The sequence below is a fragment of the Lampris incognitus genome, chromosome 10 (genome assembly GCF_029633865.1).
Source record: "Lampris incognitus isolate fLamInc1 chromosome 10, fLamInc1.hap2, whole genome shotgun sequence".
In the NCBI taxonomy this organism is placed as follows: Eukaryota; Metazoa; Chordata; class Actinopteri; order Lampriformes; family Lampridae; genus Lampris; species Lampris incognitus.
In genome coordinates, this window is record NC_079220.1 from 55,427,291 (window position 1) to 55,454,790 (window position 27,500).

The window sequence follows — 27,500 nt, forward strand, 5'->3', positions numbered from 1 at the left end:
AAACAAGCCATCATATGCACAATTATCAAATATTGAAGAAAATGCATATATATATACACACACACACACACACACACACACACACACACACACACACACACACACTAATCAGCCAAAACATTAAAACCACTGACAGGTAAGTGAATCAGATCTCATTACAGTGGCCCCCTTGAAGGGGTGGGATGTAGGAGGCAGGAAGTGAACAGTCAGGTCTTGAAGTTGATGTGTTGGAAGCAGGAAAAATGGGCAAGTGTAAGGATCTGAGAGACTTTGACAAGGGCCAAATTGTGATGGCTAGACGACTGGGTCAGAACATCTCCAAAACAGCAGGTCTTGTGGGGTGTCCCTGATATGCAGTGGTCAGTACCTATCAAAAGTGATCCAAAGAAGGGCAACCGATGACCCGACCACAGGGTCATGGGCACCCAAGACTCATTGATGCACACGGAGAGCGAAGGCTAGCCCATCAGGTCCGATCCTACAGAAGAGCTTCTGTAGCGCAAACCGCTGGAAAAGTTCATGCTGGCTATGATAGACAGGTGTCCCAACACACAGTGCATCACAGCTGGGTGTGTATGGGGCTGTGCAGCTGCAGACCGGTCAGAGTGCCCATGATGACCCCTGTCCCCCATTGAAAGTGCCTACAATGGGGACGTGAGCATCGGCACTGGACCATGGAGCAGTGGAAGAAGGTGGCCTGGTCCGATGGCACCAGGATGCACTATGGGAAGAAGGAAAGCAGGCGGAGGCGGTGTGATGCTCTGGGCAATGTTCTGCAGGGAAACCTCGGGTACTGGCCTTCGTGTGGATGTTACTTTGACACCTATACCACCTACCTAAACATCGCTGCAGGCCATGGACACCCTTTCATGGCATCGGTATTCCCTGATGGCAGTGGCCTCCTTCAGCAGGATAATGCTCCCTGCCCACTGTAAAAAAAAAATGTTAGGGAATAATTTGACGAACACGACAAAGAGTTCAAGGTGTTGCCTTGGCCTCCAAATTCCCCAGACCTCAATCTGATCGAGCATCTGTGGGCCGTGCTGGAAAAGCAAGTCCGATCCATGGAGGCCCCGCCTCACAAGACAGGACTTAAAGGATCTGCTGCCATTGAAGAGTCAAGCATCCTCCCCGGTAGCACGTCAGCCACCCTCCACAGGCGTTGCCATGGAGCAGGCATGGATGGCCCCATGCATCGGCAACAATCAAGTGCCAGCAAAGCCTCGGAGAACAGGATAAACTTTCGTGCACAGGGGGCGAACCAGGCAAAACACACACACACACACACACACACACACACACACACACACACACACACACACACACACACACACACACACACACAAAGATGAATTCAAACGGTTTGCAAACCACTTCTTGTTTCGGTTCCAAGGTTTTAGAGCAAGACATTTCTATGTATTATTGGAAATCATCGAGTCAAACCCAGTGCGCAGAGATAGGGAGCGCTTCAGCCCAACACACAGTAATCACATTTTATTCTCATCCAGGTTAGGCTGCAGCTGTGCATATAAAATCAAGTATAGAGGGCCCCGGAGCATGATGACACTTGCAGTTTTCAGGAGTAACAGTTGGTTTGGTGTTTGTCTGGGACGTTTAGGGCTTGGCAATAATTCAACATCCTCATTTGCCATCGTTCAATGGTGTTGAGTCAGGGTGACATTGGGATTGTCGTGTCATGATACATAGTTTTGTTGTGTAAATTGATTACAATAATACAACATAATATTTTGATATAATACATTATATATATATATATATATATATATATATATATATAGTGTAAAAAAGTGTATGATCATCATGATAATGATATTTTCCATATCGCCCAGCATCATTATGGCGGTGGATTGGCTCACATTCTCCGTGGTACTCTATGAGACCCTAAAAAACGATAAGAGAATTCAAACAGAAAGTGTTGAACAGATCTCTCGCCACCTTGCAATCCTGCAGCCATTATTTCAATTCACTGCTTTGAATCAAAAATAATGAAAGCAGATTAAAAGCAACGCCAACGGGGGAAGAAAAAGGGCAGGACTAGCATACTGTTCTCCCTAATGTTGACCGTTTCACTTGTGTGCCTCTCTGAAAAACCACAGGCATGGCGGACCCTGCATGGCTCTGTTGTCATGGAGACCCATAAGTATAGAGGAGAAGACAAGAAACGGAGTCATCCCCCTGGACATAATGACAAACTACCCACTGGGTTACTGAGGGGAAGGTGCTGTGTGCATCACCACTACTGGGGAGGGGGGGAGGGGGGTATCGCCGCGTTCACTAGACCAGACTGATCCGACGCATCTTGCTCCCTGCTGACTGCATTGCATGTTATTGCAATGCGTAATTCTCCGCAGAGACGGCAGCGGCAATTCAGAAGTCCAAAGTGCCAGACTCAGAAGTGGTCAGCTTGTCATGTCTGGTAGCAATATCCACGCCTAGGAGGGAGAAAGGAACCCGCGATAAAGCTGAAATAGCGGGCCCGGTCCCCTGCTCAACAGGTGCTGCCTCCTCTCCAGTGGACTCATTTACTGTCATACGAGCTCATTTAACTAATTTTCCCTTTATTTATGGACAGTTAGGTACTGAAGGTGGCAACTGAATTGGCCTCGCTCACAGAACGCTTACTAATCCCAGGGCTGAGCAACACCTTTGATCCAGAATCAACATTTCAGTGTACATACGTGCAACCCTGCAAAAGCTGCAGCATCAGGAAAGTTGGGCTCATCAGTGGCGTCGGGCTAAACTCTCATGTCTTGATATGAAATAATACCAAGGAAGGTCTTCTTTTAATGACTACTCTTGAGGAAACATGCTCTAGCCCTTCTGGCAAATGATATTATTTAGTCTGATTTAATGAGTTCTTGGATAACTGCCTTATTTGCCCCTATAAAGTCACCCTAACCACCGCTAAACTAATAAATTCTGCAAACGGGGCACTTAAAGTTAAAAGCTGCACACAGCCGGGGAAATGATGTAAAGGCACTACGCCTACATGTCGCATAAAGAACACAAAAACAATGCAAGGTTAACCCCCCCCACCCCCCATATCAGCCCTAGATGGAGTATAACGAGATTAAGTCCATAACCTCAGCTGTGCTAAGTGTACTTAATTTGCATGTGGCTCGGCAGCGGTGTATACTTTTGCCTTTGGATGATTAAGGTAAACAAAAACACCTCTGAAGGGGGGGAGGAGGAGGGGGGGGGGTCAAGTAATCACATTAATTCCAGAACAGTAAAACAACGCAGCTGGCATCAGCAACGAGGCAGTTGTTTTTCTTGGGGGGCGGGCAGCATTACTGCACACGTCAGAATGATGGAAGATGCTAAGGGAGGAGGAGGCGCAGTCAGGAGAGGCAAACCAGGCCAATGTTTGGGGCCCCCGATGGCCACTCATATCGGCACATTTCGCAAGTGCCCCACCGCTGCCTCAACCCCCCCCCCCCGCCGCCCCAAGTGGGGCCCCTTACAGGAGCAGCGGGAAGATCAGGAGAAAGCAGGTCCCGCCTGCGGTCCCCTGCGGAGGGCAGGACTGCGCGTTTTGCCGCTAGGATTTCTAAAGGCCAGTTCGGACCGTACCTCCGCTGGGGGTCCGCGCGGGCTAATATGACGCAAAGCGGACCACACCGGACGTCCGCGAGAGGCTCGATTTTTGTGACCGCGCGTACCTCGCGTTGGCGTACCGGTGTCACGCAAAACGCGGCCCGGCACGAAAGTGTTTCACATCGACGCGCATTTCGCGCCGCACCGGAAAGCCGCTTCGGCTTCTTCTTCGTGGCTCTACAACTTTTATACGGCGTGGAGAGACGACGTTTTTCCTCGTGAACACTCGTCACATCCCGCACCAACATGCCGAGCTCCCCCTCTCTATCCCTCCCTCCGTTACGTGGTCGAACATAACCACCTCCGGGAGGGCTTTTCTTTCCGACAAAGCCCGGCAACAGCGCGGCGCTTTTGCCTCACCCCACGACAGCGCCATATTGCTTAGTCGGCTACTTCCGGCGGAAAAGGAAACGACGCGCTAAGATGGCGGCCAATGAAAAGGTGCGGCCCGTCCGCCCAGCGTGTGCGCCCCGTACCCCCTGACTCGCTGCTGCTTGAAGCGATTTGGTAAGTGGAAACGTAGCGAAACTTGTCGAGCCACTCACACGAGAAAGACACCGCCACTTCGGCGCGTCGTTTTTGAGATACGAGCCTTTGTTTGGGAGGCGCGAGTCCCGCGGACTTAACGTTACGCCACACGCTAACCCGCACAAATATCTCGCCGTTTTGACATGGCCGCACCGTCCGTCCGCGGTTCTCACTCGGTTTGGACACACGACACGTCAACATGTTCACCGACTTCTTGTGACACCGACGATGTAAAAAAAAAAATCAAGCTGTGCGACGTAGTGCTTTGAGATCCAAGCGTTTGTGAGAAGGGTGCGCACCCGCAGAAAACGCGTTGACGCCGACGGAGGGAGCCATTTTGATTGAAACATTTTTTTAACGTTTCATTCGAGGCTTGTGCGCATGCGTAACTTGGATTAACGCAGAAAACGAGAAAGTCAGTCAGCTGGTTCTGAAACTAACTAACCACGAACACAGATGAGTTTCAGACTAGCACCGCTAACCAACCACAGATTAGAGTAAACCAAATCATCACACCATGCAAAAACTCACATTTGGAGCGTTGGGACACAGAAACCAAATTACAACACAAATGAGAACGTTATCGAGCCCCAAAAAGAGAATACAGACTGGCTGACTGTCTGTCCACTGTCAGAGGCAGTCAAGCAGAGACACAGCCTTACCAAGTAATGGCTCAGCGACCACAGTCTATGGAAAAGGGCAGACACACAAAACAAATTGTCTACCAAAAGAGCAAAGAACGTGTGGTCACTGTGCAGCAGGTGAGGTCGAGGCAGAGATGCACTTCCTGCTAAACTGAGAAATTTCAAAACATAAGAGAAAAATACCAGTAGAAATTGAAAACCAGATTCCAAATGTTCTACTGCTGGATGAGAAAGAGCAGTGACCACTTCTTTTAGGAGAGGGCCAAAGTGCACACCTTGCGACACGATATGTGTCAGAATGCCATACCCTAAGGGTCAGTGAGTGACCACAACACTGTCAATCACTGTTCCAGTTACTGTCAGTTGCTGTTCAAGTGCTGTTCTGTTTCTGCTAGTTCTACCTATTGCTTTTTCCATTTATTTATTTATTTAAAAAAAATTTGGGGTACTCAGTTGACCTGTTTCGTTGTCACCTGCTTTGGCAACATTGTAATTAATGCAGTCATGCCAATAAAGCACTGTTGAACTGAATTGAGAGAGAGACAGCAAGAGAGAGAGAGAGCAAGGCCGTTTTTATGTCGCTGTAACGTCCTCAGTTCTCACTCTGTTCAGACACTTCTTGTGACACCCATGGTGTAAAAATCTAAGCTGTGCGTGTGTGTGCATGGTGTTATTTGTTATCCACCCCCTCCCTTTTCCTCCCCAATTGTACCCGGCCAATTACCCCACTCTTCTGAGCCATCCTGGTCGCTGATCCACCCCCTCTGCTGATCCGGGGAGGGCTGCAGACTACCACATGCCTCCTCCAATACATGTGGAGTCGCCAGCTGCTTCTTTTTACCCGACAGTGAGGAGTTTCGCCAGGGGGGACGTAGGGCGTGGGAGGATCACACTATTCCCCCCAGTTCCCCCTCCTCCCCCCTGAACAGGCGCCTCGACCGATCGGTGCAGCGACCAGGACACACACCCACATCCGGCTTCCCAACCGCAGACACGGCCAGTTGCGTCTGTAGGGACGCCCAACCAAGCCGGAGGTAACGAGGGGATTCAAACCACCGATCCCTTTTTTGGTAGGCAACGGAATAGACCGCTGCACTACCCAGACACCTATTTATTATTTCTTAATGAATGCTTAAGATGTTTGATCTAGTACATTTTACTGAATTAGTTTTTATTAATTTTTGACTGAACTCACTGAATGTATTTTATGGGGGCGTGGGGTGTGTGTGAGTGTGTGTGTGTGTGGGTGGGTGGGGGGGTGGGGGGGGGTCGGTGGACTTGTTTGCCTGGGGCCCCGCAGAGACTAGGATCACCACTGGTGAGGCGTGCAATGAAGAAAAGGGGAGGTTTGTCACTTTGCCATTCCTGGCATGCTCCATGAGTCTGTAATTAAAATGAGACAAGTGAAAGGCCGCGTGGGCACTAATTAGCCAGCAGGCCCCAACTTTCGCCTCAGTCACTACATCCCTCTCGCCTTTTTCCTCTGCTTGATGTGCACTCTTCTCTTTTCATCCCCTCCCGTCTCTTGGCCTCTCCGTTCAAATCTGCAGTAGGTTTAACTCCTCAGCTCGCGGTGTCCTTTTATCTGCTTTATGGCTGTCTCCGCTGTTATTCTCCTTTTTAATGAGCCTCTCTTATTTCGCAGCCTTTTAATCATGTTCACCCACACCCACCCCCATTTCCCTTTGTATGCAAACCCTTCCGAGTCGCATCTAATCTGAGTAGTCACAGCTCACATGTCCTCTCATCTCCTCTTTTCTACAGGTTTTATGCTTTTTAGTTTCACAAAAGTAACTCTAGTTCTCCAAATCTAGCACTTAAATCAGTGGCGGCTGGCGCTAAAAATTTTTTTTTGGGTGGGGGGCACAGTTTACCTTGGTGCAGCACACCTGACACACAGAACTGCGCCCCCTGGAAAATCTGAAGAAACCAATCAGACAGCAGCCTCAGGTCACCTGCTCGCCACAAGTTTGAGGGCTTACATAAGGCATCGTTTGGCCGGCGCCCCTCACCCAGGAAGTATATGTATTGAGACAGGAAGTATATGTATTCAGACAGAAATCAACCAAATACCATTTTGGAACCAATAAATAAAAACACTTTTATTTCATCATTATTTGCATTATACAACTACATTATATTTAACGTGTTTAAGTAGGTTTTCATCTCTTGATGTTTGAAGGGGGCGCAGTGGTTAGCACGGTCACCTCACAGCAAGAAGGGCTTAGGTTCGAGCCCCGGGGTAGTCCAGCCTTGGTTCAGATAATGGATGGAGGGATGGATGGATATTTGAAGGGGGCGGCGCCCCAGCGCCCTGTACTAGCCAGCCGTCACTGCACACCGCCGGCAGTGGACGAGCATTAGGGGAGTTACTGGTTTTTATCTGACATTTTCCGCCCATCAGGCCAGACGTATGAAGTTAAACCCATCTTTTAGGTCCTGACTGAGACAAGACAATGCAGACGTGACAGCCTGCCATTATCCTGACGGCCCAGCCGGAAGACGTCTCATCAGACAGCTCATAAAGTTTAGGGACGAACTGAATGAGGTAATGAACCTCAGGGCTACCAAGGAAATCGTTTACTTTCATTATCCAGGGATAGATGAAGAGTTGTTCTCTCTCCAACAAAGGAGTCAGAAACACCTTTTTTTCCCCCAACACCTTCGTACAACATGGTGTTGGCCCTGGTGGATTGGTGACAGGTAAAGCACAGAAGCAGATGGAAACTAAAGCCAAAAGAAAAAAACAGGATTTATTTTAGGTAAAAATCTACGTCAAACACGTCAAGAATACCTGCAGGTGAGATCTGATTATCATTCAGATTGTTTCTAGACACTGAATATGAAGTCTCGTTATACGTGCACGACTCAAAACTTAGATGTGAGCACGTGGAGATGACATCACAACGCTCCATATTGTTAGATGGATCCCTTCGGCCGTTATATTCTGTCCAAAAGGAAAAATGTCCTTGGCATTGGGGTGGGCTATCACTGTAAAAGTACGTGTTTTAAGTACCAAAGACAATGTACAACAACCTACACCGCTGTCAGCACTCTTGCCTCACAGCAAGAAGGTCCTGGGTTCGAACCCCAGGCCGTCCCAGGTCCTTTCTGTGTGGAGTTTGCATGTTCTCCCCGTGTCTGTGTGGGTTTCCTCCCACCATCAAAAAGACATGCATGTTGAGGTTAATACTCCTGCCTGTGCCTTTGAGCAAGGCGATGGAAAGAAGACGTGGAGTCTAAGGACAGGATGTTGTGTTGCTGTAAAGCCCCCTGAATGTGTAATTTGTGATACTGGGCTACACAAATAAAACTGACTGGACCTGTGCCCCTCCCCTCCTGAGTGATGAGACGTGTACATCAGTACTGGATGATTTCTTCCAGTCCCAAGTCAGTTTTGTTTGTGTAGCTCATTATCACAGATTACACATTTGCCTCAGTGGGCTTTAGCCCCGCCCACAAGCCCCTGTGATTGGTTCGTTGAGTTTTGGCATCTCCAGCGAAGAGGTTAAATGGATGATTTGGATTTACTGACATGATTCTACTCAGTAGTAAACAGCATCAAACAGGGACAGCTAATAAAAACCTTTTCAGCCATAATAAAACGTTCGAAAATGGCTGCGATAAAGACCAGAGCAGCTTGAAATGCCGTGTAAGATTACTGTTTATGTTTTGTTTTGGTTTTTTCCCTCAGAAACTGCATCGTGCTCTGGATTTATGAGAGGCAGCTCGGTTTTTATGGTCTTTTTTTTCTCTCCCAACTGTATCTGGCCAATCGCCCCTCTCTTCCGAGCCGTCCCGGTCGCTGCTCCTCCCCCCCTGCTGATCCGAGGAGGGCTACAGACCACCACATGCCTCCTCCCATACATGTGTAGTCACCAGCCGCCTCTTTTCACCTGACAGTGAGGAGTTTCACCAGGGGGACGTAGCGCGTGGGGGGATCACGATATTCCCCCCCCCCCCCAAACAGGCGCCCCGACCAACCAGAGGAGACGCTAGTGCAGCGACCAGGACACATACCCACATCCGGCTTCCCACCCACAAACACGGCTAATTGTGTCTGGAGGGATGCCTGACCAAGCCGGAGGTAACACAGAGATTCGAACCGGCGATCTCCGTGTTGGTAGGCAACAGAATAGGCCGCCACGCCACCCGGACGCCTCAGTTTTTACAGTCTTGATAAAAAATAGTTGCAACTTGTCCTTCGTTGCCTCCTGCATGCACAAAAACCTGTTACCATTAACAAAATAATACAAAGCAGGTTTGCATTGTGGCGTGTTCCCTTTGAAACAGCTGATAGGCGGCACGACGCCCAATGCAACCAGGCTTCAGTGTGCAGTAACATGCCCACTCGCTGGGACTAGCAGCCAGATCTCTTACCATGTACACCCCGACCACGGTAACGTCTCTCCATCGAGATCATTTACTGACCACATGTCAGTAAATCCAAACCAGGCGTCCGGGTGGCGTGGCATGGCGGTCTATCCCGTTGCCTACCAACACGGGGATCACCAGTTCGAATCCCTGTGTTACCTCCGGCTTGGTCGGGCATCCCTACAGACACAATTGGCCGTGTCTGTGGGTGGGAAGCCGGATGTGGGTATGTGTCCTGGTTGCCGTACTAGCACCCCCAGGTAGCAAAATTGCTGTGGCCCGGACCCGTCCCACACTTGACACTTCATCCGGCCCACATACCGTGTGGAATGATGGCACTTGGGTGGCCCGCTTCTGTTTGCCAGATCTGGGCCAGAACCAAGCTATAGCAATGCTGCATGTGCCACATATTTGCCAAAGGTGGCCCATATTTGTTCTGTGATATTTGGGCCATATTCACCATTTACCACACGGGCCACTTCAGGGTTACATCCAGATCACATGTTGCCGAGAGCACCGCATCTTTGCCAGAAAAGGCCCACATTTGATTTGGCATATTTGGGCCATATTTGCTATTATACATGTGGGCCACTTCAGGCTCACATCCATTCTGTCAGGGTCAGAAGAAGGCCACCAGTGCTGCATTATTGCCTGAAGTGGCCCACATCCGGATGCTATCTGGGCCTCCTCTGGTTGGTCGGGGCACCACTGGGGGGGGGGGGGATGATCCTCCCACGCGCTACGTCCCCTCTGGTGAAACTCCTCACTGTCAGGTGAAAAGAAGCAGCTGGTGACTCCACATGTATGGGAGAAGGCATGTGGTAGTCTACAGCCCTCCCCGGACCGGCAGAGGGGGTGGTGCAGCGATCGGGACGGCTCGGAAGAGTTGGGCCAAATGCAATTGGGGAGAAAAAAATCCACACCATACCTTTAAACTTAAGGAAAGGACAGACGACAGTTTCTGAGTAGTGCACTCCAACTGCCTGACCGGTTGGCGCTGTTGTAGGCGTACCTTGCCCACACGTGAAGCTGAGAAAAGAAAAGGAACCCGCGTTAGTGTGTGTATGTGTGTGACAAGGACCTCCCGGGACAGTAGTCTGTCTGTTTGCACGTCTATAAAACCCAATTACCCCACCTGCTGCAAGCTGCACGACTGTAATGTTCTCTCTCCCAGCTATTCCCATCAGTCTTCCCTGTCCCTGACGGATGTGAGCGCGCCAGGAGTAGACCACGTAACAACACAAAAGCTGCTTTAGCTGCTCCCATGTGTTGAGGGGCGTTTCTACCGAGCTTTATTGAATGGATGTTATACACCGGAGGCTGTGCGGCTCGAGTGGTATGCAATATTAATGTCACTTCTGAGGGGCTTATTCATCGGTTTGTTTACAGACTTATCGGAGGAGGAAATGAAGATGGTGACCCAGGTGTAGCATGCGGATGGTTGTAACGACATGCCGTGTGGCTGGAGACGCGAGTGAGCAAGTGTTTGATGGCACAGCGCCATCGTTGTGTTCCACTGGGACTGGGCCTATATTGGCTGAGCTGAGTGAATTCGCAATAACGACAAAGTACATCATCCTTTTTACTGGCGGCAACACTCGTGTGACAGCTGCTTCACACAAGCTGCGGTTGCGCGCGTGTGTGTGTGCGTGTGTGGGGGGGGTTGTGTGTGTGTGTGTGGGGGGGGGGTTGTGTGTGTTGTGTCTGCAAATTTCTACATCTGTGTTACCGAATATGCGCATAGGGCGTAAACACCCATAATGGGACGGCGCTTTGCCGGTGAAGTGCCATTAGTTTGTCTGGCGGGTACCAAAACAAAACGAAGACGTCAAAGGCGTCTTCGGAGATGCTTTATGCAAATTAGCTCGTTGGATGGGGTTGCCATGGAGAGGAGGAGGAGCGGCTCTGCGCTGGGCTTTGTTACCAGTCAGACTAAGGGAATCCATGTGTGTCTATGTCGCATTGCTCCCCGTGAGACATGTGAACTGAAGGGGGATCATTCCCCCTCTCTGCCGCATCCCTCTGACCCCGGGCTATCGTCCACATGGCCCACATTTTTCCACGAGCACCGAATGTGTTGATGCCTCAGCAAAAATCCATTAAATATCACGCTTTTCCCCCCCAAACACCCTTCCTCCTCTCCAGTACTTCTCCCACATCTGTTTATCTTGGATGACGAGATGTTTATTCGTCCTCCGGTCCGTCTGTCCGGGAGCCCGTCCACTTATTTGTCTTTGCCCCTGTCCGTGTACCCGTCCCGTCGACCCCTCTGATGAAGTTTGTTCTGCCCTCATTTTTTCCCCTTCAAATCTCTCTGCCCTCCTTTGGCTTCCGTCGCTTTGCCTCTTGTCTCGCCTCCTTTGTTTGATTCACCCTTTAATGTGGTCTACTGACCCCCCCCCCCCCCGCCCCCCGCGCCTGACTCCTCCATCATTCTGCGCCCAGCCCTTTTGTTTTTGCATTTCCCCGAACCCCCTTCCTTCGCTCAGTCGCCGCCTCCTCGCTCCCTTTCTTGCAGTTGGTCAGCATTCGGATATTATTTCATTTAATTAAAGGTCCATCAGACGGCATGAAAGAGCACACACTCACACACACACACACACACACACACACACACACACACACACACACACACACACACACACACACACACACTCACTCACAGGAGGAGAGACAGAGGCGTCAGACAGGCAGGAGGAGCTGGGCTCTGGGCAGGCAGCGTCTGGGGAAGAGAGGAGGAGGAAAAACAGAACACTGGGGGGGGTGGGGGTGGACGGAGCAGAAGATAAGGAAGAGCAGAGATAGTGGAGGACGAGGAAAGAAATATTATATCCAAGTAGGAAAAAACAGTTGAAGAAGAGTGAGGATGGAGGGTGTGTGTCGGTCAAATTTGGAAAATGGGTAAAAGCCGTTACCTCCACAACCGCGCTGGTTCAACGGAAAACGCGGAAAAATAGAAGATCTTTGCGAAAGCGTTACCGCTTACAGCAGAAGGACACCAACGGCGTTTGCGGCTTCGTTTTCAAAACGTCCCCGTTTTCTGGCCGTGTAAGCTGTGTTTCCACTTCTGCCAACCACAAGGTCTCACGTCACCGCTTCCCATCGCACACGTTCCTTCCCCCCCCCCACCCCGCCATCAGCGACTAGACACAGAAACGCGTGCTCCACTTCCACCAACTGATTTGATGCTAATTAATTTGATGTCCCTTATTAAGCAGCAGACCCACTTAATGGATGCGAGCGTGCCCTTAAAAGCTGTGTCACAGACCGTGATCCCGCTCCGGGATGCCACAGGAGGAGATGGCGGGCGCCTCTCGCTGGAATTGTCACTTATAACAGGAAGGCTGTGGTTGATGCAGGGCGAATTAGATTCTACACCTCGGGTGGCTCCGTCTGTACGCCCGAGGCCACTACCCAGACAGCATCCGGATGTGGGCCACTTCAGACACTGATGGCCTTCTTCTGGCCCTGACAAAATGGACGTGAGCCTGAAGTGGCCCACATGTATAATAGCAAATATGGCCCAAATATGCCAAATCAAATGTGGGCCACCTTTGGCAAATATGTGGCACATATTGCCATGGCTTGGTTCTGGCCCAGATCTGGCAAACAGGAGCGGACCGCCCAAGTGCCATCATTCCACGCGGTATGTGGGCCGGATGAAGTGTCGGGTGTAGGACGGGTCCGGGCCACAGTTAAAGGATTGCAAAAGACGGAAAGCTCGCTCGGGCCTCACCAGGTTGAATGCATGAATTCAGCTTTTCCTCTGGTTACACAAGGCTGCATGCAGACATGCAGGCGTGCGTGCACGTTCACCCACAAACACATGCACGCTTTAAGCGTGCAGACTCAAACGTACATTTTGCTTTACAACCAGCAAAGCAACTGCCCGGCCCAATCTCGTGCCTTGATTAACCGGAAAGAAGGAAGCGGCGAGGGCGTCAGCAGCTCTGATGGTGAATGATTGTTAGCCCAAGAGGGGGCGTCCGGGTGGTGTGGCGGTCTATTCCGTTGCCTGCCAGCACAGGGATCGCCGGTTCAAATCCCCATGTTGCCTCCGGCTTGGTTGGGCATTCGGGCCGTGTCTGCGGGTGGGAAGCTGGATGTGAGTATGTGTCATGGTTGCTACACTAGCCTCCTCTTGTAGGTCGGGGCGCCTGATCCTCCCTTGCGCTACGCCTCCCCCCGGTGAAACTCCTCACTGTCAGGTGAAAAGAAGCGACTGGTGACTCCACATGTATGGGAGGAGGCATGTGGTAGTCTGCAGCCCTCCCCGGATCAGCAGAGGGGGTGGAGCAGCGACCGGGACGGCTCGGACGAGTGGGATAATTGGCCGGACACAATTGGGGAGAAAAGGGGGGGGGGATTGAATAAATAAATGTTAGCCTATGAGCTTCCAGCATCACTACCACAACACTGTGTGTGTGTGTGTGTGTGTGTGTGTGTGTGTGTGTGTGTGTGTGTGTGTGTGTGTGTGTCTGTCTGTTAACGGCCTGCCTCTTTTCTCCGGCACGTTGTTTATACACTGGCACCATTACATCCACAGCCTCCGCTCAGACCTCTCAACGACTACATTTATCTCTCTCTCATTCTCTCTGTCTTTCACGGAGGCAGTAAAAGCTCCAAGCGGGGACGGTCCTTTGTTGTTCCAATAGGTTTCTCGTTCCAAGTAAGCCGTTCACCTGAGCCAGATTTGGACACGCGCCACAAACCACCAAATCCCTCTGGGTAATGCATTCTTAATCACGCCGCAGTGTGGTGTGAGCACTGCTCCCCGAGACGCAAACTTCCTAGCCCCCCGATTGGTTTCTTCCCGGGATATGTGTGCACTGAACTGTGATCTTCATTTAACTGGGTTCCCCGGCGGGGATGGGTGTCGTGGTGGGCCCGAGGTGCTGTCGACGGCGGCGATCTCCGTCTCGCCGGTTTGAAATGAAAGCCGTGGAGAGGGTAATGCCTCGGCGTGTGAGACAGCCTGGCATTTTACTGTGCAATATGCAGGGATTCAGATTAACGGTTTCAACCAAGGCTGAGATGGGGTCTGTGGCTGAGATGGGGTCTGTGCGTATGAACCAAGAGGGATGTAGCACAATTTTAGAATAACGTATTGACCAAAAGAGCGGGCACAGCTTTCTCCCTGGCTTGATCATTACTGCACTTCACAAGGCCTTGTATCAATGCTAAAATCCTCGCATTAGACATTATGAATTAAACATGCTCTCATTGGGGAGGCTTATCCATCACCAACACATTAAAACTTTAAATATCTCATTCTGAATGCGAGAAATGGAGTTGAAATGACTTAATTGAAGGGCTGGGTCTTTCTGGTTTTTTGTTGTTGTTTTTTTGTGGTCACATTATCCAGTTGCTTCCTTCTTTTTAAGCAGCGGCGCTATTAGACATGACACGCATCTGGGGGGGGGGGTGTCATAGGAGATGCAACGACCCCCCTCTGTATTCCCTTATGTGAGACAGGCTCCTGGGATTGTTTTACTGCTGTGGGCACAAGTCAACCAAAACAGGTCATGGAGGCCAGAATAACTGTGGCAATGACTCGGCCACCTCACTTCACTCCTCCCAGACAGCATGCGGATGTGGGCCGCTTCAGGCAGTGATGCGGCACCGATGGCCTTCTTCTGGCCCTGACAGAATGGATGTGAGCCTGAAGTGGCCCACATGTATAAATAGCAAATATGGCCCAAATATGCCAAATCAAACGTGGGCCTTTTTTGGCAAAGATGCGGTGCTCTGGACGTGACCCTGAAGCGCCCCGTGTGGTAAATGGTGAATATGGCTCAAATATCACAGAATAAAAATGGGCCACCTTTGGCAAATATGTGGCACATGCAGCATTGCTATGGCTTGGTTCTGGCCCAGATCTGGCAAACAGGAGGGGACCGCCCAAGTGCCATCATTCCACATGGTATGTGGGCCGGATGAAAGTGTCGGGTGTGGGACGGGTCCGGCCCACAGCAATTTTGCTATCTGGGCTTGAGCCAAGCTGAAAAACAAAATGGAGCCTGATAAATTCACATCATAAGATAAAGGCTGAACCTCTACATCACACACATTAGCGTCTCTCAGAAGGTGAACACAGACATGGACAGTGGACAAGAGTGAGCATGAGTGTGGGGGAAATTATACGCAATAATAAATCACTGTAATCCTGTTAGAATATAATAATACATAATATAATAAATTGTTGCCGTCCTTTCCTGACGGGAGATGAAAATGGCCCTACGGCAGACTTGTGCTTTGGATTTGACGTGGGAGCGCAATCATTGACGCATCTATCATTTTTTTTCCCCGCAGGCATCAATCAGGGCAGCTGCTTCAGGATCAACCATTTTCCAGACGACAATGACTACGACACAGACAGCTCCGAATACCTCCTGCGTAAGAGCGCCTCGTCCTTCTTTCTAAAGTCCGCTGTCCTTGGCACCCTCTCCCTTGTTTGAAGGGCAGTTTTGTTTTTTTAGTAGCCCATTATTCCCTGTTGACAACTGTCCTATACAGTGCAGCGTCCTCCTATTCTGAGCTCCTGCCTTTGTTTATTCACTGGGGTTCAATAAAGAAGAGTCTGAGCCGAGAGATGTGACAATATACTGTAGGCTGTGACCGAAATCCACTGAGTCATGAATCAGGCTGCAAAACCAGGATACCGTTTTTTTCTTCTTCTTCAATTTCTGTCTGTTTGATTGTCTGACAAATGTTATTGTCATCACAAGCCATAAATATGTTGCTCATTTAGAGTTGGTGGTATGTGTGACTCACTCTTGGTTGTTTCTCCCTCTCTCGCTTTGTAGGTATAGTACGTGCCTCCAGTGTGTTCCCTATCACCAGTACCATCCTGTTGATGCTGGGGGGGCTCTGTGTGGGGGTTGGCCGTGTCTACAGCAAGAGGAACAACATCCTTCTCAGCGCAGGCATCCTCTTTGTAGCAGCAGGTGAGCCAGAGGACCACATTGCATTGTCACTCACAATGCAATGTGTGTGTGAGTGTGTGTTGCTATGACACCGATAAGACTCTGGTGACAAATTGTAATTCAGCCCCTGCAGAAAATAGGTTTGCTGGAAGAGAAAGTGTTTTTTTTGTTTGCTTTTTTTGGGGGGGGGGTGTTAGATGCAAAGCTCCTCGTGATACTGTCTGCGTAGATTCAGGGGGTTGGGAGATGTTTGCAAGTGAGTGCATCTAGAAATATGTGCTGTTGTAAGAGACACAATGAAGTTTTTTTTTTCTTTTAATATTACCACCCTGATTCGTAAGAAAATTTGCAAAACAATTTTTTCTGCACCCCCGCCACTTTTCTAGCTTAGCCACTCCCTCATATCCCATCACTTGGGATGCCGTTTCATTTGAGGTAGGATTTCACAGAAACGCCACTGACAGAAATGCAGGTAAGACGTGCTCTGTCACCTTTAGTATGCTCCATTATCCAAACCGCTTATCCTGCTCACAGGGTCGCGGGGATACTGGAGCCTATCCCAGCAGTCATTGGGTGGCAGGCAGGGAGACACCCTGGACCGGTCGCCAGGCCATCACAGGGCCAGTATGCTCAAACAAGTTTATTTTTTGATAAAAATGTTTCTGATGTGTCGGCTTGCTTTTCTGGTTCGTTGATTAGCCAAAAACGTGATTCAGATGAGCTTACATTTGCTCTGGTGAACTAGTGCGAAACCATTTATTTCACAACGTCATCAACCAATCAGGATATTATATAAATTACATGTAACATTCAATACTTAATTGAGAATGTGCAGTCAATACTAGGCCAACGTCTGATAAAAAACTTAAAATTGGCAGGCTAAGCTAACTGCTAGCCCATGCAGGCCAACCGGCAGTTCCGATAACACCGAGGGCGGTCTGGCGGCGGCCTCGCCTAGCATGGACTGGGGAGGTGTGTCTGGCTGGGAGAGTTGGCGTTAGATCTGCTGGGGGAGCCTGGTCCTTCTTTCTCATTTTCTTCATTCATCAGCCCCTCAAATTACTCCTTCCACCTTCTCATCACACTCCCCTCGCTTGTCAGCACATTTCCATCTCTATCCTTGATATTCCTTACCTGCTGCACATCCTTCCCAGCTCGGTCCCTCTGTCTAGCCAGTCGGTCCAAGTTCATTTCTTCTTCCTTAGTGTCTAACCTGTCATACAACTCACCATACACCTTTTCCTTTGCCTTTGCCACCTCTCTCTTCACTTTACGCTGCATCTCCTTGTACTCCTGTCTACTTTCTTCATCTCTCTGACTATCCCACTTCTTCTTTGCCAACCTCTTCCTCTGTATACCTTGCTGTACTTCCTCATTCCACCACCAAGTCTCCTTGTCTTCCTTCCTCTGTCCTGATGACACACCAAGTACCTTCCTAGCTGTCTCCCTCACTATTTCTGCAGTGCTTGCCCAGCCATCTGGTAACTCTTCACTACCACCCAGTGCCTGTCTTAACTCCTGCCTGAACTCCACATGACATTCTTCCTTCTTCAACTTCCACCATTTGATCCTCGGCTCTGCCTTCACTCGCTTCTTCTTCTTGGTCTCCAAAGTCATCCTACAGACCACCATCCGATGCTGCCTAGCTACGTTCTCCCCTGTCACCACCTTGCAGTCTCCAATCCCTTTCAGATCGTGCCTCCTATATAAGATATAGTCCACCTGTGTGCACTTTCCTCCACTCTTGTACGTCACCCTGTGTTCCTCCCTCTTGAAATGTGTATTCACCACAGCCATTTCCATCCTTTTTGCAAAATCCACCACCATCCGTCCTTCCACATTCCTCTCCTTGACAACACACCTACCCATCACCTCCTCATCACCTCTGTTCCCTTCACCAACATGTCCATTGAAGTCCGCTCCAATCACCACCCTCTCCTCCTTGGGTACCCTCTCCACCACTTCATCCAACTCACTCCAGAATTATTCTTTCTGTTCCGTCTTACACCCAACATGTGGGGCATATGCGCTGATAACATTCATCAATACTAAAGTGAGTTAATGTCTAAGATGGGCAAAAGGCAACATCAAGCTCTCTGAATTCAGTGGCAAGCCAACTCTCCACTATTTTCTTATGAAAGTAATTCTTCACATATCTCTGGGGAGGTTTCAGCTGGCTGTCTTGGCGAGGGACCAATCACAGGATTTATGGTTTTAGGATTCTGGGATTATGACCCTGTTCAGCAATCAGTTCTGAAAAATAGGTGTTCCTTGTTTCTTTGGTTGTACACTGATAAGTGGACATTAAATCTTTTAGAAGCAAGGGAGACACCGTGTTGGTCCCTTTTCAATGTCCACTCTGCCTTCTTTATTTCACCATTCAACCTCGGCAGAGACAAAGGTTTCAGCTTTTTATATATGACTGGAGCTGCAGAATCTAAAGTATTCGTGCAAGAGCTGTGAGAAACACTGACAAGCTCCCCTGTGGTGAGGCCACGTTGCTCACTGGTATTAAAAATGTGTTTGAGGCAGTAAAAGCATGATGGAAACGAGGAACACAGAGTGAATTTAGGGGGCGGGAGTGAAACAGTGTAGGCGGTTTGGGGTCATCAGAGAGGAGGGGAACCTGGAACAGCACTACGTTGTGATCAGGGACGGCAAAATCAACGAAGTTCACATCAGCCACACAGAGACCGTGGGGAAGCACAATGTCAAGTGTGTGCGTTTTGTCATGGCTGGGCCGGGCTGCTTCACATATTGGGTCAAATGAAAAGAATCTAAAAGGTTGATAGAATCAGGGGTAAACGAAGAGGAAGAAGGGCAACAAACATGGATATTAAAATCCCAGACAATAAGAACTTTACTGTAACGTAGTGACTGATGAACACTCCTGAATAAAACCAGAAGTACGTTTAGGGGGCCGGTAGATTAAAACACATAAAATGGGCAGTTTTATTCTTTAAAATAAAACCAAGACTCTCGAATGTGGAGAAGCAGCCATGCAAGACTGGAGAAAACCTAAAAACGTGTCTGTGTATTACTGCAAGGCCACCCCTTGGGGGGGTGGGGGGGTGGATGACTCAATGAGAGGGTCACATTCATCAGGATTAATCCAAGACTGTGATGATAAAAAAATCAATATTGTTGGACATGATAAAATCTTGGCAGATAAAAAAGGCTTATTGGCAAGGGATCGTCCATTGAGTCAACAGAATTGAGCTGATTCAACGGCAGCGACTGAAGAAGTGGTTTTAACTGTGACGGCATTGTTTCTGGGATTGTTTTTGTCTTTATTTTCTCTCTTCCATCCTCTCCTTTTCACCCAACCCTGCTTGAATGGAAACAAGCGGAGACTTTCTTCGCATGCCCCTCTTTTTTATTTTGTCTCTTATCTCATTCCTCTTTTCCTTTTTCTGTTCGACCAGGTCTGAGCAACATCATCGGTATCATTGTCTACATTTCCAGCAATGCCGGCGACCCCGGTGACAAACGGGACGACGACAAGAAGTACACCTACTCCTACGGCTGGTCTTTCTACTTCGGCGCCCTGTCCTTCATCGTGGCTGAAACCGTGGCCGTCCTCGCCATCAACATCTACATAGAGAAAAATAAGGAAATCCGCTGGAGGGCGCGGCGCGAGTTCATCCGCTCGCTGTCCTCCTCCTCCCCGTATTCAAGGATGCCGAGCTTCCGCTACCGCCGGCGGACGTCGCGCTCAAGCTCTCGCTCTACAGAGGCGTCACAGGAGAACTCGCCGGTGGGGGGCATGAAGGGGTTGCCGTCCCCTAGCCGGCCACTGGGAGAGTTATCCATGTACGCCCTGGCGAGGGACAGCATGACGGAGAACACGTACAGCCCGGAACACGAGGCGGCTGCCGAGTTCCTCCAGGTTCATAACTGTTTCCCCAATGACATTAAGGACGGGGTGAATCGTAGGACCACCCCTGTGTGATCGGTCCGTTGCCGGATTCAAGCTCCAGGGAGAGACTGTACGGGACACGTGTTTGGAACCTGCTGACTTTTGAGAGACTGCCATGGCAACGCCACCGCTGGTTCCAAAGGGGATGGCTGTCCTGTCTGAAAGGGCTACAGGAGGGTGACCGAGGGGACTGTCAACGCGACTGAAGATGAACCCGCCAGCAGACGTGTGTGGTTCTTTTGCCATCCTCCCCTGCTTGTAGAGAGCATCACAGCGTCGTGGAGCTGCCGTTGTCTGTGTCGTAGCCAGTGTCTCGTGTGTGTGTGTGTGTGGTCTGTGTCATCCTTCAGTTGTGTCGAAGTCCCTGAAGGATGCGGCGTGCGAGGAAGCTTCCACCCGAAGTCTTAAAGTGTGCCAATCAAAAGTATTACACGTGTAAGTTACAAAACAAGGTGCTATATGAAGTATTCGCCCTTAGAGGAAACGGTGAGCCACCCATGCCTGGACCGCGGTTTGTTTTGTGCATGGTGTTCTCAAACCCACGCAGTACCGCGTTAACTGCCTTTGCTTTCGAGACCGTTTGCCCGCCGTGGATCATCGATGAAGGCAGCAGCCACTAGCGGTGTCTTTTCGAATGATTAATGGCCAGCACACAAGACGTTCATCCGTTTTCGCTTATCCCCTTTCCTCGAGAGCAGAATTTGGACGCCGCTGTTACGGAGCCACTCGCGGGCTGAGCTGTAACGCTCTTTTATTGAACGTTCGTCACTCGTCCAAGTGTCCAGCCCCACCTAAAACAGCAAGTGAGGCTCTTTCTCCTCTCGGCCTCCCGCGTGGTGCGAGTCCCCGCTGACGTTTGTCGCTTCAACCGAGCGTCCCTCCTGTCTGTGCGAAGCCTGGTTCACTGACCCCCCCTTCATTCGGTTCCATATCAGCCCGCCGTCCTTCCATCACACGCCCCTCCGGGATGGGATTTTCTGTGTATGCGTCCGTCAAGGAAGAGAGGCCGCCGCCGAGAGCTGTGGAAAAGGCGCAGCCCGGGACGCCCTTTCGCTGTGAACGGACCCTCGGCAGACAGCCGGCGTGTTGGACCGATGAGCATCAGAGCCAGAAATGAGAGTCTGTCTGTGTCACCGTCTCTCCGGCTGGTTGTCACACTGGTGTTTTTACTCATCCTCGTTCAGACAGATGTCCCTGACAGAAGCTGAGGGACCTGTCTGAGACTATTCCCACACCTGCCCCCCCACCCCAATCCTGTCTTATATATATGCGGTAGTCCCAATCATCTATGGCCACACCCCTTTTTAGTTTCTCTCAGGAAATTTAGGGTTGCGGCAGGTGTGACCGTTTTGAGGTCCAGTTTGCTGCCCCGTGGCGGGGCGGAGAACTGGGCTAATGACAAGGGCAAACCTGGGCGGAAGAGTAACTGAAGTGCACCGATCTCGTATATTTACACAAATACCTTTCCGAGCGTGTGTTTGAGCCTGCTTAAAGGGGCGTGTGGTTTTACCAGTTCTAGGGCTATTCCAGATGGTTGCGTATCGCCGAGCCGGCTCAGCCAGTTATAAAATAGTCGACTGTGTATTCGGTGTGGTTTCTTCTCTTATTTCGTCGCCGTCATATCCAGGAAGGCTAGTGTTAAAGAAAGCCGTCAGTATACAACAAATATAGCGTAGGTCTTTCTCCATCATGCTGCAGAGTAGTCACATCCAGATGTGTTTGGTTTTTATGTTCAAAGTTGTATATAAAGTTATGGTGAAATGATTTCCACAAAAAAAAAAATAGATATGGAGAAATAAAACCTTTATGTAGAGGATGCAAAGTAAATCTCAGTTTAGGGTATGGCAGATGGACTCATGCTTTCCTGCAGTATTGCGGTGGTCATATTAGTTTGGTGTTCACACTAAAAAAAAAAAAACTAAAAAAATTTTTTTTTTCAATCTATTCTGCTTTGTAAAGTGATGTACAACAACCGTTGACGAACCTATATTTTCTATTCTGTGTACGTGTGGCAGGTGTACTGTACGTGTTTTTATCGTTTCTTGAAATGGCTTACTATCATCTATAGACGCCTCGCAAACAGACACACGACACACACACAAAAAAAAAAAATCCCTTGTTTTCAACAAAAATGGTGTAATTGTTGTTTCAGAGCCGAGAAGATGGGTTCCAGATTCTAAAATAGAGGAAGACAAAGAAAAAAAAACAAAACCTGAGGGTTTTAATTTACTGTGTCTGAAATGTGTTTTCCTTTCTGTTCGGGAGAGCAGGCCTTCACCAGCATGTCAAGCTGCAGCCGACCGGTGTGCTTCGCCGTCAGTATTATTCTGGCCGTGCCATCGTGATTAACGCCTTTCCTTTCTTTTTGAGGTGGTCTTGTAGAGCATCTTTGCTTTTTCTTATCATCGTTCATTCTGTTTTTTATTTTACTTTTTTTTGTTTTGTTTTTTGTTGATCATACAACTCCAGCAAAAAATTTTTGTTCTCCGACTGTTGTGTTCTCGCTTTCCCTGAGTTCTCCCGTCACGAGCGTACACATGTTAGTAACACAAATAAACTACATCAGGGTTGTACTATGGGTGACTGCTGAGTCTTTTTTTACCCCCCTTTTTTTTAAATCCCCCCCCCTTTTTTCTCCCCAGTCTTACCCAGCCCAGTTACCCCACTCTTCTGAGCTGCCAGTGACAGTCACTTTTCACCTGACAGTGAGGAGTTTCGCCAGGGGGACAGCACGTGGGAGGATCACGCTATTCCCCCCAGTCCCCCCCCCCCCCGAACAGGCGCCCCTGACCAACCAGAGGAGGCGCTAGTGCGGGGACACATACCAACATCCGGCTTCCCTCCCGCAGACACGGCCAATTGTGTCTGTAGGGACGCCCGACCAAGCCGGAGGTAACATGGGGATTTGAACCGGCGATCCCCGTGGTGGTAGGCAACCCGGACGCCCCCCCTGCTGAGTCATTTTTAATGTCATTCATTAGATGGGCTTCGATGTAACCAAACATGTCAAAACAAAATGCAAATATAACCTGCAAAGGTCAAATCTATCAAGTTACACGCCAGCCGTGCCGTGGGGGTCCACGGGGAGGGATGGCGAAGAGGAAATCCCCCATCCCTGCAAGAATTTCATGGGTTTTGTGTCTGGTATTCACGATGATAATAAACACAACTTTTCATCTAAAGCAAGAGCCTTTTCTCTGCAGGACCTTTGGTCTCAGACTGCTATAACTGTATTTCTCTTAAGGCCTGTCGAGGCTGAACAACTCCGAACGAGCTGTGTGAACGTCTCGAAACGCTGCCCCTGTTGTGTGACAAATAGTCCAACCGGTTGCCGCTGCACGAGAAGCGGTGCTCTTACATCCAAATTTAGCAAAAGCAAAACAAAACTGTCGTGTTGCATCTCGCCACAGTGGAAAATAACCAAGCAAAGCCCCCCCCCCCCTCAAGGAGACGCCTGTCCGCTGTCGAGTTCATCACAAGTACCCCCCCCCCTCACGGTATTTTGGCCGATCACCAGGTCCTTCTCGGCTCAGTCTGTGAACGAGGAACGCAAAAGACGGAGGAAACGAATGGCCGACGACTAGAAGGAGGCAGCCAGTCAGTGAGAGGGAGGTAAAGGGGTTTAAGCTCATCCCCCAAAGGGAGTCCTCGTCAAAGGTCAAGCGTTTTAACCTACGTGCCCTCAGAAATCAAGGTCCAGGAACGCAGGACACACACGTCTCCTTTATAAATATTGCCCGTCCAGAGTAGGCAGATTTTGGCCCCTACACTGGTTCCCCCATCTGACAAAAACGATGCTGTGGCACAGAAATGTACCCGTAGCAGAAACTGGTCCTGCCCTAAGAGGGCCCAACCCCTGCAACAAACCACTTCGTGCCGCCGTGCCCTAAACGTGCCTTCAAACATGGAGACCAAGGGGTGGGGGGGGGGTTGGATTCCTAAAACTGATGGCTACATCGTGTGCTTTTCAAAGGGATCTGTGCTACACTGTGCTGCACGTGGCTTTGTGGTCTCGCAGGTCTTGCGATGGCTACTTGCAGCGTAGTCCCTCAAAGGTGAAGTTCATAGCAAAGGACAAAGAGGCCCTCCGCAGCATGCGTGCAGGTACAAAACGCTCTATGATCCAAGTAGAAAGCTCCAGTAGAAGGAGGCAGGCATGTGCAGGCTACGCTGAGGCGTGTTGTGCATGCAAAAGATCAAAACATCTCCCCCCCTAATGTCAGCAATGAGTAATTGCTCTTGTACAGATTCATTTCACAGAGGCGTCAGACTTGATTTAGCCGCGGAAATGATCCTTTCATATCGACGTATGAGCCTCGACCAAGTTAATGCATCCGAGCGTGCCGTACAACAGCTAATGTTGCATACACCGACCGGCCAAAACATTAAAACCCCCCGCCTAATATTGTGTAGGTTCCCCTCGTGCCACCAAGACAGCTCTGACCCGTTGAGACATGGACCCCACAAGACCTCTGAAGGTGTCCTCTGGTATCCGGCACCAAGGCGTTAGCAGCAGATCCTTAAAGTCCTGTAAGTTGTGAGGTGGGGCCTCCGTGGATCGGACTTGTTTTTCCAGCACATCCCGCAGATGCTCGACCGGATTGAGGTCTGGGGAATTTGGAGGTCAACGCAACAAGCTCCTTGAGCTCTTTGTTGTGTTCTTCAACCCATCCCTGATCGATATGTGCAGTGTGGCAGGGAGCATTATCCTGCTGAAGGAGGCCGCTGCCATCAGGGAATACCGTTGCCTTGACGGGGTGTACCTGCTACCTGGTCTGCAACGATGTTTAGGTAGGTGGTATAGGTGCCAAAGTAACATCCGCATGAAGGCCAGGACCCGAGGTTTCCCTGCAGAACCTTGCCCAGGGCATCACACTGCCTTCCCATTGCTTTCCTTCTTCCCATAGTGCATCCTGGTGCCATCGGACCAGGCCACCTTCTTCCACTGCACCATGGTCCAGTGCCGATGCTCACGTCCCCATTGTAGGCACTTTCAATGGTGGACAGGGGTCACCATGGGATGGGATTTACCTGGTCTGCAACGATGTTTTGGTAGGTGGTACTTGTCAAAGTAACATCCACATGAAGGCCAGGACCCGAGGTTTCCCTGCAGAACCTTGCCCAGGGCATCACACTGCCTTCCCATTGCTTTCCTTCTTCCCATAGTGCATCCTGGTGCCATCGGACCAGGCCACCTTCTTCCACTACTCCATGGTCCAGTGCCGATGCTCACGTCCCCATTGTAGGCACTTTCAATGGTGGACAGGGGTCACCATGGGATGGGGTTTACCTGGTCTGCAACGATGTTTTGGTAGGTGGTACTTGTCAAAGTAACATCCACATGAAGGCCAGGACCCGAGGTTTCCCTGCAGAACCTTGCCCAGAGCATCACACTGCCTTCCCATTGCTTTCCTTCTTCCCATAGTGCATCCTGGTGCCATCGGACCAGGCCACCTTCTTCCACTGCACCATGGTCCAGTGCCGATGCTCACGTCCCCATTGTAGGCACTTTCAATGGTGGACAGGGGTCACCATGGGATGGGGTTTACCTGGTCTGCAGCGATGTTTAGGTAGGTGGTACTTGTCAAAGTAACATCCACATGAAGGCCAGGACCCAAGGTTTCCCTGCAGAACCTTGCCTAGGGCATCACACTGCCCCCCCGGGCTTGTCTTTTTCCCATAGTGCATCCTGGCGCCATCTCTTCCCCAGGTAAATGATGCACACGCACCCGGCCGTCCACATGATGTAAAAGAAAACGTGATTCACCAGACCAGGCCACCTTCTTCCACTGCTCCATGGTCCAGTTCTGACGCTCATGTGCCTCATTGTAGGCACTTTCAATGGTGGACAGGGGTCATCATGGGCACTCTGACCGGTCTGCAGCTGCACAGCCCCATACGCAGCAAGCCGTGATGCACTGTGTGTTGTGACACCTGTCAATCATAGCCAGCATCAACTTTTTCAGCAGTTTGAGCTGCAGTAGCTCTTCTGTGGGATCGGACCAGACGGGCTAGCCTTCATTCCCCACATGCATCAGTGAGCCTTGGACGTCCATGACCCTGTCGTCGGGTCGTCGGTTTTCCTTCCTCGGACCACTTTCGGTAGGTACTGGCCACTGCATACCGGGAGCACCCGACAAGACCTGTTGTTTCGGAGATGTTCTGACCCAGTCGTCCGGCCATCACAATTCGGCCCTTTTCAAAGTCTCTCAGATCCTTACGCTTGCCAGTGTTTCCTGCTTCCAACACATCAACTTCAAGACCCGACTGTTCACTAATACATCCCACCCCTTGACAGGTGTCGTTGTAACGAGACGTTATTCGCTGACCTGTCAGTGGTTTTAATGTTTTGGCTGATGGCGGCGCCCATCAGCCGCCACTGTACTGCACCACACCACATGGTCCTGTTTCACTGCACCGTCCTCTTGTAGGTCGATGTCCGACAGCTTTTGCAATCACGGGTCACGTGAGTGAAGACGGAGCCACGGAGGCTAAACCGGCCCCATTATGTTGGCGCTGAATATTAACGTGACCCTCATAAAAAGGCCTTGGGGCATGGGTAATCTAATTTTAATGTTGCCTGTCATTAGCAAGTGAATACAGTCGGGTCTCTCTGAAGGCTCACCGATCTATTCCGCCACGGGTAAATTTAGCCGCCAATTAAGGTTGTTTTCCAAACTGGAAAGAGAGGAGAGTGGCAGAGGAGAAGGCAGAGTTAATCCAAGTTAATCACCGCTGAGTTTTCCACGTCGACCCCGATTTCCACAAAACTGCTTTGGCACGTGGACGTGGACTGAATCGGTGCGCCGCCGTCATTGCCGAACCTTTAAGGCCAGGGAAGGTTGTGTTGTGGTGACGGCAGGTCCGAGTTAGTGGCGGTCCAACGAGAGGCACTCACATGCAGCGGTGTCGTAGTGGGGGGGGGGGGGGGCAAGGACCTACCAGGGCCCGGAAAGGGAGGGGCGGGGACCCCCCAGGAAGCCTGGAATTAGAAGTTATTGGCTCAATATATCAGTTGAGGGACTTAAAGAAAATAGTGGAGGCTCTCTGAGGCCCCTCTCACCCCTCTCTGAGGCCCCTCTCACCCCTCTCTGAGGCCCTCTCACCCCTCTCTGAGGCCCCTCTCACCCCTCTCTGAGGCCCCCTCTCACCCCTCTGTGAGGCCCCTCTCACCCCTCTCTGAGGCCCCTCTCACCCCTCTCTGAGGTCCCTCTCACCCCTCTCTGAGGCCCCTTTCACCCCTCTCTGAGACCCCTCTCACCCCTCTCTGAGGCCCCTCTCACCCCTCTCTGAGGCCCCTCTCACCCCTCTCTGAGGCCCCTCTCACCCCTCTCTGAGGCCCTTCTCACCCCTCTCTGAGGCCCCTCTCACCCCTCTCTGAGGCCCCTCTCACCCCTCTCTGAGGCCCCTCTCACCCCTCTCTGAGGCCCTTCTCACCCCTCTCTGAGGCCCCTTTCACCCCTCTCTGAGACCCCTCTCACCCCTCTCTGA

At 50.4% G+C, this 27,500-nt stretch overlaps 2 protein-coding genes across 2 annotated transcripts in view; both read left to right on the forward strand.

The window, feature by feature from the left end:
- cacng4b (calcium channel, voltage-dependent, gamma subunit 4b) overlaps positions 1–20,074 on the forward strand; it is a 22,381-nt gene extending 2,307 nt beyond the window's left edge. Inside the window, exons 2-4 of the mRNA XM_056288159.1 lie at positions 15,477–15,560; positions 15,971–16,111; positions 19,516–20,074. Of these exons, the coding sequence (XP_056144134.1) occupies positions 15,477–15,560; positions 15,971–16,111; positions 19,516–20,042 (752 nt within the window). The 3' untranslated portion in view covers positions 20,043–20,074. The remainder of the gene's footprint in view (positions 1–15,476; positions 15,561–15,970; positions 16,112–19,515) is intronic.
- Positions 20,075–24,463: 4,389 nt separating this feature from the next.
- Positions 24,464–27,500, forward strand: part of cacng1b (calcium channel, voltage-dependent, gamma subunit 1b) — a 28,660-nt gene continuing 25,623 nt past the window's right edge. The window contains exon 1 of the mRNA XM_056288688.1: positions 24,464–24,487. Within this exon, the coding sequence (XP_056144663.1) occupies positions 24,464–24,487 (24 nt within the window). The remainder of the gene's footprint in view (positions 24,488–27,500) is intronic.